The sequence below is a fragment of the Vicia villosa genome, unplaced genomic scaffold (genome assembly GCF_029867415.1).
Source record: "Vicia villosa cultivar HV-30 ecotype Madison, WI unplaced genomic scaffold, Vvil1.0 ctg.000416F_1_1_1, whole genome shotgun sequence".
NCBI lineage: Eukaryota > Viridiplantae > Streptophyta > Magnoliopsida > Fabales > Fabaceae > Vicia > Vicia villosa.
Genome location: NW_026705191.1, coordinates 28,241 through 41,890, shown reverse-complemented (window position 1 = coordinate 41,890; position 13,650 = coordinate 28,241). Strand labels below are relative to the sequence as shown.

Here is a 13,650-nt window from a genome sequence, read left to right as displayed (position 1 = left end):
GCGTTTCCCATTGTAAAATCATTGTTCCTTAATTCCATAAGTGGAAAAACCATAGTTAAGTCTATACACACGTGTTTCTATCTTGCTCACATGTACACCAAAATATTTATCGACCTAAGTGTCAATCTTCTCTCATGCGTTTCGCCCAAAAAGTTCATACACGCCTATTTCTTCACAGATATTCACACCCACCTAAATATTTTAAAATTAACCTCCTTAACAAAGTCATGTTTGGAAGATACCTACATTGAACCGTGTGCTCATAAAGATATCCATGCACGCCTTCTGAAAAACAATACAAACTATGTTAATATAAGATAATGGAATCACAAGGCGATACCTGAGGAAAAAACGATACTCTAGTGATGACATATGTCAACCTTACCCATAAAAGGAATGACTAGACCAAAACCATGTGCTGCTTGCAAACAACCAAAATTTGCTTTCTCCCTTCTGTCATGTCTAACTTTACTTCTATATCCAGAACACTTTTACTAAGAAGGGACAAAATATGTGGACTTTAGAAGGACACTGTATTTCCTAGTAAAAATGTCAAGGTCAAAAGCTAGAATTGTACCATAAAGACTATCCAGAGCCATGTCAAAATCATAACCTATACCACATATCCTATTGTCTCTCAATACATGATCTTGTAACCAATATAGGACCCTAGAAGGCATAAAAGCGTATAAGGTATTGGGTGAGAACACGAAGTAGGAAAACAGTCTGGGATATGTGAATAGACCCTTTAAAAAATTTTGATTGATTTGCCAAAAATAGAATATCAGAGGTTTTTCAAAATTGTGTGCGGAAGGATTGAAATGAAAATCTGAAGACTATATTTTTATTGGAATTTTAATCACGTCAACAAATACACAATTCACAAAACTTACAGATCATTCAATAATGATTAATTGAATGATTATATATTACACGAGATGTGTCCAATAAGATATTTCAATTATGATTAGATTCTAACAACACTAGTTTCCCATAATTTTATCACTACTAAAGCTCAATTAGACACCAATGCTAACAAAACCCAAACTTTACATGATAAATTGCTACCAATTGAATAAATGATAAACTAAGTTAAGAATTGAAAACCTAAGCATGCAATGTCTTACGAAAACTAAATGCGAGAGTGATATATATATATATATAGAAAGAGAGAGAGAGAGAGAGAGAGAGAGAGAGAGAGAGAGAGAGAGAGAGAGAGAGAGAGAGAGATAGTACACTGGGATATATAGTGGTTCAACGTTCGTCATCATATTGCCCACTCCACTCTTCAATGGTTTCCCATAGGAACTTGCTCTTTCCTTTTTATTTTAACAAATATTGCAAGAGTTCATATAATCGCTAATCCACAATAATACTGAGAAAAATAAATCTCCTATTTGGATCTTGACTTGTATACAGTGTAATGCCAAACTCTTATGCATAATCAAACTGCTCACAGTTTTCGTGTGTGGTAATCACCCATTGATCCCACTGATTTCTTGACCGATGAACTATTTGAAGATTTGAGAAGAACTGCACCTTGTCCGGAGCCTTCCCCATAGTTACTACCAAGGTAATCTGAAGAGAATAACCTCTTTCTTTCCATAGGAATTTATCAACACCAATGATAACAATCTCAATCTTGCAAGCTACCTGAAAATCTCAATCGAATCTTCAAGAACGATTAGTTTCAAGATGATGTCCCCCTCAATCAATTACAAACCTCTCATTATCAATATTTGAAATCTAACTAGAGGTTGAAGATTAAAAAAATCCGTTGCAAGGGTTTTTGAACTTTTAAAAAATGAGAGGGAATTGATTTCACAAAAATCCCAGTATAGATTCGAGTCAAGATCATTTCATGATTTCAGTCAAATGAGCAAGTGGTGTGAAACAAGATCTCATGAAGAAAAGTGACCCATTTGTTTATGATTCGAGTTAGGTTAAAAATGTGATTCAAGTCACACAGATTTATGATTCGAATCATGTTTTAAGCCTGATTTGTATCAGACAAGTCGGTGGGTGCTAGGATGTCCGTGATTCGAGTCATGTACAAACTGTAGTTCAAATCACAAATACCCATTTTTTATTTTCACCACTGTTTTGCTTGATTTGAATCATGGATTGTGAGTGATTCGAATAACACATAAGAAATCTTATTTTTTCAAGTTTTTCAAAATAGTTTATAAGATTCCATTTCCCACGTGGCTTGAATTAATATCACTTACAGTTCTTGTTTCATTAACTCAGGCAATTGACTTAAACCATCATCATCAAATCTCAAACTTAACAATTGATTTATGCATGCAAAAAAACAAATCAATTCAAACTTTATTTTGACATATGCAATCATGAAGGAGTCTCAATAAACGAAAGCGATAAGACTAGCATCGAAACAAATGTATAGGGGATGCTCCCCTGAATGTGTTGGGGACATGCAACTTCATAAGAAAACTTTTACATTCGATTACAAACCCAACCTTCAACCCTAAATGGTAAAGAAACCATCCTCCACTTAAGGTCCCTAAAAAAGGATCTTCACTATCCACAATATCTTCAACCATCCTTTACAACTTGTTACGAAACCAAATAACTTTCTCCTCCATGTGAATCAATGGACACATCCTTAGTTCAAAAAATTGTTTGGTAATCCCCATACATGATCGAAGTAGAAGAAAATCATTCTATGAATCCTTTAATTATGGAAGAAGATGAATTAAATCCATAATTCCCGATAATTCTCTTCATGGTAACCCCTCGATAAAACTTGTATCTCGACTAACAACTCCTCTTAGCAATTTCACCCATAACACCAGACTCCTAATGTCCAAAGAGAACTTGATTCGACAATTAAATCATTGAATTTGGTTCATGAATCAAATGAGTTGAATATGAACAAAAAACTAAGTTCTTTAACTAAGTGAGCTGAACTTGAACTATATATAGTTTGACTCGTTAAGTTCACGGATCGAGTTTTGAGCTAAATCAATTTTTATCTAATTGAGTCGAGATAAGATAAATTTGACTCAATTCGCCTAATTTTCATCTTTAACCAAACATCAATTTTTTTTTTAAAAAATGCATGCAACGATCCCTAGCCCCAACTAGGGGTGTTCGCGGTGCGGTTTGGTTTGGTTTTGAGCATAAAAGTCATCCTAACCGCGAGATAAAAATGCATGCGGTTCGATTTGGTTCGGTTAATTTTTAAAAAGTCATCCAAACCAAACCAAACCAATGCGGTTAGGATCGGTTCGGTGGGCTGCGGTTTACACCATAAAGTAAAAATATACTGAAATAAAAAAAAGAAAATAATTCATTCTTCCATACATATACTAAGGTACCATAAAAAAGAAGTTTTTCATACTAATTACACCAAAATAATTCATTCTTCCATACAAGTATTTTACACCAAAATTACTACCATATAAGTATCAATATCATGTATTTTACAGTACCATACCATGTATTTTACATATACTACATACTAAATTACTAATATAACTTCAATTTTTCATATTAATAAACTACATACTGCATATACAAGTATCTGATAACTTCAGTTCTAAATATTAATACAACATTACAATTTCATGACTAAATATACACCAAATGCTTCTCTAGAATGAGTGAGAGAGAAATCAGATAATGAAATTGAAATGTTGAATAGGAAGGAAGAATGAAGGAATAGTGAGTCACGTGACGTGAGTGTACAATATTGCAATTGGATTGGAAATATAATAAATTAATTATAGAAATTCAAGAGTTTAGTTAAATATGCGGTTTAGTTCGATTTGGTTCGGTTTTGTAAAATGAAAACCGCAAACCGAACCGAACCGTGCGGTTCAGCTCAAAAATCATCCAAAACCATCAAAACCAAATGCGGTTTTTGCGGTTTTCGGTTTGAATTGGTTCGGTTTGCGGTTTTCCTTTTGGATTGGTTCGGATACGATCACCCTTAGCCCCGACGGACCGGCTTATTGCACTCCTCTGGTAGTGACTAATAAATCTTATTCTTTAGTATGCTTAAACGACAGTGTTTTTAAGCAATGTTCTAATCCCCAATATTCATTCGGCTGAAGTAACACCATTACACCAAAAACCACTAAAATTTTGTTTGCTCCGCACTTGAGGATTCAATTCTGTTTAATCTTCCCAATGAGAGGAAGCATTGGAGCAAGACTTCAAAATTCCAACATTCCCAATGCCACAAGAAAAACCCTAGCTTCATTTTCCACATCTTCAGGTTTCGGCGGCGGCGGGGATGGCCGTGGCGGTGGCCGTGGTCGAGGCGGCTCTTTCTCTGGCCCGCCACAGTTTAACTTCAACGATAAAGCTCCGGGTAAACCTAACCCTAACTCCAGCGAATCGAAATCTGACACAACAGAGTCACCCATTCCTCCTGGTTCTGGCCGTGGCCATGGTCGTGGTGGAACAGCTCCTCCAACAGGTTTTCCTTCCTTTTCCTCATTTATGTCTTCCATTCAGCAACCTAGTGTAGGTCGTGGTCGAGGTTTTGGTCCATTGCCGCCTCAATCTGAAAATGATAAGCAGCAAGAACAGAAACCTGATTCTGTACCCAAAAAACCCATTTTCTTCAAAAGAGAGGATAATGTTTCTCAGACAGAAACGAATCAATCATCGCCTCCGAAAAAACCTATTTTTACTAGAACAGAGGAAGTTAAACCAATAGATTTATCTGGTGATAATGAGAGTGATAGTAGATTCTCAATGAGCTTATCCGGGGTGTTGCCTGGAACTGGGAGGGGGAAGTCCATGGAGCAGGCGGATCGAGAGGCTCCTCAAGTTACTGTAGAGAATAGGCATATCCGCATTCGACAAACTCCAAGTGATGCTGCATCTGGGAATGTTCCTAAGAGACAGCCAATGCTGAGTCAGGATGATGGTGATGGAAGTAGTAGTGGGAGAGGAAGAGAACCTAGGGAGAGAGGTGCGTTTGTTCGTGGCCGAGGTAGAGGACGTGGTAGAGGAAGAGGTGTTGGAAGAGGGTTTAGAGGGGCGGGTGCAGATGATAGGATGGGTCAGATTCAAGATTCAGCGCGTTCTAATGCTGCTGGGCTATACACTGGAGATAATGCAGATGGTGAGAAATTAGCTAAGAAGGTTGGGCCTGAGATAATGAATCAGTTGACGGAAGAGTTCGAGGAGATTGTTAGTAGAGTTTTACCCTCACCGTTGGAAGATGAATATGTGGAAGCATTCGACATTAATTGCGCTGTAAGTGGCCAGCTACATATATTTATTTGTTGACAATAGAAATTTATTTCTAGTTTAGCTGCATCAAGGTGAAACTTTGCAGTTTTTTTATAAATAAATGGACTGTTTTAGGTCAACTTTCTATCATCATTTCTTTAAGCATATCTTATATTTTATTTCCTTGTTTTTGCTTTTCTGTCTCTTGATTGATTATTGCAGATTGAGTTTGAGCCGGAATATATTATGGAGTTTGATAGCAATCCAGATATTGATGAGAAAGAACCAATTCCGCTTCGGGATGCACTAGAGAAAATGAAACCATTCTTGATGAAATATGAGGGGATTCAAAGTCAAGAAGAGTGGGAGGTATGTGGTTTTATTGCTAATCTTATCCATGGCTGAGGATTATTGCATAATAATTTATAATGGCATAACTTGCAATGATTTAGGGCATAAGTTTCTTATTAGTACTCTTGTTTATATCGTTTATTCTGCCCTATTTTCACAACAATCTTATGGCTTGATTGCCAATAACTTTGTTTTAGTTAACCTGTGTAACAAGTACACTGAGATAAGTGTTGTATGGCTGCATGCAGTTATTTTGAAATAGAAGTCTATTATAATTTATGTGTGTGCTAGCGGGGAAAGATTTGTCATTGTTGTTTATTTATCTATATGTGCACATATGTTGGTATTACTTTATCTCTATTATTTTCTAACTCTGTATTATACTAGGAAATAATGAAAGAGACAATGGAAAAAGTTCCATTATTGAAAAAGATTGTTGATCACTACAGCGGACCAGATAGAGTAACCGCAAAGAAGCAAACAGAAGAATTAGAGAGAGTTGCTAAAACTCTTCCTGGAAGTGCGCCATCTTCTGTGAAGGATTTCACTAACCGAGCTGTTATCTCTCTCCAGGTATGGAACTGATAATATTGTAGTGTGAAACTTAAACTGAAAATTTTAAAATGCCTTCTTTACTCTGATTACTGTTTCTTGTTCTGAGTGTCTCTGCTGGTGTACTATTGCTTGCTCATACCGTTCACTGTTAAACAAAACCCCCTTCAGTATAGTTTGAACATAATTTGATATTAGTATGGGGTTTATATTGGGAATGGTCGTAGAAGGTTTTGTACAGATTTGGCATAAGAAATTCTGTTCACAAGATTGTATATTCCAATTCTGAGGAAATATAGTTCTTCTTTCTAGGAAGTTACAACCGTATTAAGAAATGTAATTACGGGTAGATTATTTGTTGTATTACTATTTTGGATTCTTGAAATCAATACAAGGTGGATTCTGTACATAGGTCGAGGAGTTATTGCAAAGCATTGATAAGAATATTAGTTCTCTGGCTAAAAAATGATTAATATTTGTTTAAATCTGTTATAAAAAATATTGTTTAAAAATGAATGACTATCATGAGTTATATATGATGTTAAGGTAGACTATTTTTTGATAGAATGTGATAGTTAACTCTTTTTTTTTTTTTTGGTTGAGGAAAGGATAGTTAACTTTGTTATTAGCCAACTAGGTGGTTCCCTGATTTTAATTGTCAGTCTAATTCTGAAGCAGTTTGCTGTTCTTAATGTTTATTTTTACATTAAAGAAGCCATTCTGAGACTTTGTATTTTAGGACTTGTGTTTATATATGTTTTGGTAATCCATTTATTCTGGTCATAGTTACTTCCACTTATACTTGTGTTTGAAATTGTTTGTACTATTCCACCTTAGCACATTTGGTAGCAGTGTCCAATCTTGACATGCGAGGAAATATGTTTTGAATTTGTTATCCCGAGTCTGGCATTGATTCATCCTTTCATTAGTTTTGATAAATATGCATATTCAGAATGCACGGTTAGCTGCATAGTTTTTGTGCCAACATTTTTTTTATCCTATGGATTAGTTGTTACTTAAAAGTTTGGAGCTTTCCTATGAATTATTTAGGAGTTCTATAAATAATTCTTTGTATGAGGACATGTATTCTAGCATTTCAAATAGTTTTTTTTGTTGTTGTTTTTGTATGCAGTTTGAAGCATATAAAAAAAATTGTATTCTGATATCATCAGTTTTTTATTTTTTATTGTGTAGCTTAGGTTTCTTTGGTGTCATTGCCATAGTACTTTTTCTTGGAATAATTTTCTAAAAAACAGTCTTGACCGCTCAAATACAGCAGAATGAAGTACTAGAATTCAAATGGTTAAGCAATATGTTGTTCTTTAGGATATGAATACTAAGCTCTTTATGAGATTTTGCTTATGTGAGGGACGTGATATAATTCTATATAAAGTATCAAGAGGGAGAATTTGGTCAATTTAGTCCAGTTGAGAGTATTGGGCCTAAGTTATCAACTAAGTAGAAAAATGCTGGGGAAGCTGGCAAAAGATGGGAAATAAGAGATTGACAAGGACTTAGTTATATAAGGAATAAGTGGGAGAAGAAAGAGACTATTCACAATTTTTAATTAGAGTTATTAATCCCAAATAGAGGAGTGAAGTGTCCGACTCCAAAAATGGGATAGCGGATAGTGGGATGACCACTATTTGACTATTGTTTAGACTAATTATATGAAGAGGAGTGCTAGGAATATTTTCTTTTTAACACTCTCTTATACTCACTTTCTTATTTGACGAAATACACGTGGGTCCCTCATTTTTGAAACGGATCCCACATAAAGTGGTAGAACCCGCATGTATTTCACCCAATAAAAGAGTGAGTGTTAGAGAGTGTTGCTAACATTCCTCTTATATGAATAATCTATAAAGCATATATTCAATGTAAAACCAAACAAATAAGAGAGGAAGAAAAATAAAAGAGGAAGAAGAGGAATAGAGTTATTAAATGACTATTACTTAAAAAAATCAAAAAAACAGAGGACAAAATGAATAAAGAAGCAAAAAGAAAGAAAAAGATTTAAAAAAACAGAGTAACAAAGAAAAAAATAAGAAAGAAGAGAAAAGAAAGAAGAAAGAAGAAGAAAAGAAAGAAGAGAAAAGAAAGAAGAAGAAAGGAGAACATAGAAGTAAAAACCAACTTGAGAAGAGGGGATTGTCGGTGACAATGCTAAGAAACAAAGTAGACGGATGCGGCGGCATTGATAAAGGAAGCAGACGGAGGCGGCACTTGGAAGAAGATCGTGAGAAGAAAACTCTGAAAATTGAAGCGAATGCGTGTGAGAAGATCGAATCCTCTGTTTTGTGTTCTGAGCTGCTCCAACATTTATTTATTTTGAGGATAAATCTAGGTTTTCGTGTTCAAAACATTTCATGTCCGCTCGGGCCGGGAAGCGCTCTGCTCCCACTACCCGTTAAAATATCAAATAGCGGCTCGGGCCGGGAAGCCTTTTGTGAGAACCTTTGGGTTGCCATCAAATGAATCACCATTGGCACACACATAGTATGGTATCATAGCCTATTGAAGACCCGTTGGGCCACCTGCTATCAAATCATTGTTATTGGGCCACCCGGGTTGCACTTCAGATATCTCTAGTCATGGACGTGAGAGGTGTGTTAAGAGTTCCACATTGGATGAGATATGATTCTAAGTGAAAGATGAGTTAGAAACATAAAATCTAACATAGCCTTTCACGTGTACTATGACATAATCAAGCAACCTATGAAATTACATATCAAGTTGAAAATGTCATAGAACGTATACACACAGCATCTGGTCAGCTTACCTTTGATGTGTAGAAATTGAAACAAGAGCTTCTGCAACCGAAAGCAAATTCTTTCAATTCTATGTTCCGGCAATCTCTGTTGCGCACACTGTCTTGGGGCGAGCCTGCTTCTGTCTGCGATCCTCCTTGCAAGCTCCTTCAGGGATGCATTTGACGCAGCTCAGACCAAAGTCAAAAGGCCCCAACAAGAGGTATATGAGTCTCGAAGAGAATTCAACTGTGTATCGAGTCGTCGAGTTTGCCGCGTGATGGATTGGAATTAGTGAGGAAGTACAAAAAAGAGTTTGTGCTTTCTGCATGTGCATTACTTTTTTGCAATTGTTGTTGTGGCTGGTTCTCGGGCCCAGTGTTAAGCTTGAAGTTTTGAAGCATGCTGTAAAAATGCTGTGTGTTGATGCGGCCCTTTGTTTAAATAGTTTCACTAGTTTGTTGCCAACATGTGCTGATTTTCATGTGCTGCGTTGTGGAATAGAGTTGCATAAACATGTTATTTGAACTTTTGTTATTAGGGATGACATTACTAGAAATTACTTCAGTTGAGATGTATGTGGATTATGGTCGTGTTTCTTGGGCATTGGTGGGCCTACATGTTAGAGTTTAATAATAGGAGGTATTTAGGGAATGAAAGCTTAAGTGTCTACATCAAAAACTTTGTTCTTGATTTATCTACTTACAGTCAGTGGTCAAATTGAGAAAGGATTACATATTTTTAGGAAGATTAGAGGGTGTATGGCTTAGAGCCAAATCCTAATCAACTTTGTAATGTGCGGAGACTTTTGAGCTTCTACTTGGTGCAAGAATTAATAGAGCTTCCTGCAATTATTTTTGTTTGTGAGGTAAGTTGGTGCCACCTTGATTGCAATCATGGGGGAGTGCTGCTGCTGGACACAAAAGGTAGTCGAGCTTGCGGAGTTTGTGGCAGTTAATATCTTACTAAAAATATTCATGTCTGTATCATTGGACAACTTGCAAGTTGTTTATGCTAAAGCCTACACCAGTAGTTGGGGAATATACTGCCCAGCGAAGGACTTTTGGTACCCTTCGGCTACATCTCAGAAATGAAAACTGTTGTTTCACTTCCAACCTTGAAATACCACTACTGTACTGTTCTTGGAGGGAAATTTTTTTCTGGAAGTGGGCATGAGATCACTCAGTGTGCACTCTGCTTCCTATGCACATGTTCTTTGCATGTTCCTTGTCTTTTAAAGCATAACAATCCTACTTTTTCTAAGACAATCCAAGTCTTAATGGCTCTCATGGTTACCACTGGTGAAGATGTTCGATTCCGAGCATCTAGACAGATAATTGATTACAATCAGAGAGTTCTCTTAATAAATGAGAGACACGCGATGAGATAGTTATATAAGGAATAAGTGGGGGGAATAGAGACTATTCAAGATTTATGTTAAGATATTGAGGTCACTGAGAATTCTTCTCTGGTGAAACAGTACAGAATTTTGGGCTGTTGGACATCGTTCTAACAAATTTTCTTTTCTTCTCTTGTAGTTTGCCGTGTTCATCAATTCCAATTACAAAATGTTCAGTCTTTTATATGCTACAAAACTATAATTCATATGCATTTGGGTGTGATATTATGTAGATAAGCTATCCTACATCATGTATACATACTGTAAAAAACATCATGTAAATTTATAGCTTATTCAATTTGATTTTTTGTTTTTACCTGTCTTTTATTTCAGTCAATTATTGGGAATGCTGCTTTTAAAAACTAATATAAAACAACATTCTGCACAATATATATTATTTATATTTGGTTTGTATTATTGATGCAGAGCAACCCAGGCTGGGGATTCGACAAGAAATGCCAATTTATGGATAAGCTAGTTTTTGAAGTGTCTCAGCATCACAAATAATCTAATAAGCCTTTCAAGATTAAACATGGTGGGTTTCACAGTATACAATTTTATTTTTTACTTGTGGACAAGTCATGCCCTCTTTCATTTCTTTTTTATAAAAGAAACTTCTATAACTCTTGTAATAATATGAATGATAGCTATCTATCTCGTAGCATCGATGCTCGGAATTCTCGCATCAGTTGTATACTTAGTTTTCCATTTTATTTTAGATTCTTGGCTATAAAGATAGAGCTCTATATATAAAGTTAGAGCTTGTCTGTGTTAGTTTTTCTCATAATAATAGACAGAAGATGCAGTGGAGAAGAATGGGTTGATGCACATGTTGAATGTCTTTTACTCGCGGCGTGTATTCCTTTGCTCTTATAATATGAATTGAATATTCTTTCTACTATTTTTCGACTGAATTCACTTGTCGATGCTCTACCACCATTTTGTGTTTGATAGAACAGTCATGGGAAACAAGATCCGTTTAACGAAACAAACACTGCGAAAGGATTCTGCAAGACATGCTTTTGTTCGTCACTTGAGTTTGGTTTTCTAGAGTAGCCAAACACTTATTTACACCTTTTGGGAGTGAATTTTTGGGAGTGCATATGAGAATTTAAGAGTAAGAATGGATAAATTATTTAGTTATAGCTGTCAATTTGTTGGTTCTTCAAAATTTGGTCACAACTCACATTTTTATACAGCAATTTGTTGGTTCTTCAAAATTTGGTCTCAGCTCACATTTTTATCCAGCCAAAAAAGGTTTAAAATGGTAATTAGTTGAGAATTTTTCCTGCCACCTCTAAATTAAACCCGACACCCTCCCATATGTTTCATATCGTAAAAAAATGTCATCATTATTTATTGATCTAAAAATTACATTTGGTACAGAATATTTTGCAAATAGGTGGAAATTATGCAATTTTACTGAATATTTAAAAAACTATAATGAGTTTTGATTGGATATTTTGAAAAATCCAATTTTTCCTAGAAAATAGTTGCATTTTTATCAAACTTTTTGATAATCCGATACATTAATACCGTATATTCACAAAAAATCCAGAATTTTTGTGGATTCTTTTATGAATTTTTGAAAAATCTGGTACAGTTATACCAGATTTTTCTTAAAAATTGGTATTTATGAAGAATCATATACTGTGTACGAGTTTTTTCTAAAAAATTCACGAAATTTAACATTATTTTCTTTTTAATAGTGTAATCTCCATCCATAGTTGCAAATAAACATAAACTTATTGTAGTTGATTTTGTTAACATCAATCGTTGGTTCAGGTGATGTTGAAATTAGATTGTCCATTGCCTCCCCATCACTGACCGATGGTGATAGAACTATAGTGACTATGCAAAAAGCATGAAAAACAACATATGCGAGACATATAAGACATTAAGAAGAAGAAGTGAGAAAGTCAACATAATTTGTTTTGAATTCATATTGTAGCACACTTCGCATTATATGTATTTATTTTATCGGATTAATTGTCTAACTATTTTGTACTTTTGTTAAAAATATCAAAACTTAGAATTTTTAAAAACTTTCCACTATCTACTCGATTTTTCAAATATTCGGGAAATTTGGTATGTACCCGAATTTTCAAAATATTCGGTATGAATTATATCAAAACATATGATAAATATGCGTCGAATATTTAAAAAAACTAATATTTCTTCGTACAATCATTAGAAAACAATGTTTTTTTTTTTACCAATTTTTTAGAAATTTCTCGTATTTTTTAGAAATTTCCCAAAAAAATCTGATATTTTATTTGCAAATTCGATATTTTTTAATATAAACACAAAATGATACTATGTAAAATAATCCGGCACTTAAAAATACTTTTAAAAAAATTAAAATTATTATACAAGACAACGATAAAAACATTGCACGGATGCAGAGACATGAAAAATATTAATTACATGTGGTTTGATTGGAGGAGAGAGAAGGGTAGATGAAGAAGATCCATTGTATGTACTTCTTAAGGAAGCTCCCAAAAACTTCAATTTTTTACTCAGTTTTTTTCCTCAATATTATCCAATTTTGAAAGAAAAAAAAAACTTTTTACTAAGAATCTTTTTCGCAATAAAAAATAATCTAAAGAAATGGGAATTTCAATCCTTACCTAGCCTCATTTTTTCTTGACAGCAAACATATTCATTAGATGACAGAAAACAGTCATGTTTTACAACCAACATCCTTTGACAGATTAACTTACTAAGCAATGGGCAGCAAAATTAAAATTACGATTAATTTAAATAAGTCGGGAACAACAAAATTTAAACTACGATTAATTTAAATAACTTGAGAGCCATCAATTGCACCTATGACTGATTTTGAACCAACACACTTAACCAATACTTCCACATCAAACATTACGCGACATTGTTCCACTTGAGATGTTTAGCCATTGTTGGACTTGGAACTATAACTATCGGTTCTTTTTGACAAGTTGAGAGAACAACTGAGTTGGTTTAATCAATGACAACCAAACCCCATGTTTAATAATCTTTCAAAAACCACTCATGTTGGTTGGAGTGGGAATCAAGCAGCTCATAAATTGGCAATGGCAAGTTTACAATAATGAGATTATTTGGGACAAGCAAACTCCTCATTATATTTTGTATCATGATGTATTTAACATGAAAAGTTTGTGGTTTTGATATGAGAGGTACTTAAAAGTATTGTATTTATGTTAATTATATATTATAAATGGTTTTGATGAAAAAAATGAACTATTTATCATTGGAATTAAAAATCGTTTGACATTAGAGGCAACTTATCAACAAAGCAAGAAAATCACCATATCTAAAAATGTAAGATGACACAAGAGACAATTGAATAAAGATCAAATATAGACATGACACTAGACAGGCATCAAA

The 13,650-nt window shown here is 34.5% G+C and overlaps 1 protein-coding gene across 1 annotated transcript; it reads left to right on the top strand.

Annotated features, from left to right (window-relative positions):
- Window positions 1-4,047: 4,047 nt before the first annotated feature.
- Window positions 4,048-10,997, top strand: LOC131627946 (uncharacterized). The gene is made up of 4 exons (XM_058898802.1): window positions 4,048-5,235; window positions 5,434-5,580; window positions 5,950-6,135; window positions 10,690-10,997. The coding sequence occupies exons 1-4, from the start codon at window positions 4,156-4,158 to the stop codon at window positions 10,768-10,770; spliced, it is 1,494 nt and encodes a 497-aa protein (XP_058754785.1). The 5' UTR covers window positions 4,048-4,155; the 3' UTR covers window positions 10,771-10,997.
- Window positions 10,998-13,650: the final 2,653 nt, after the last annotated feature.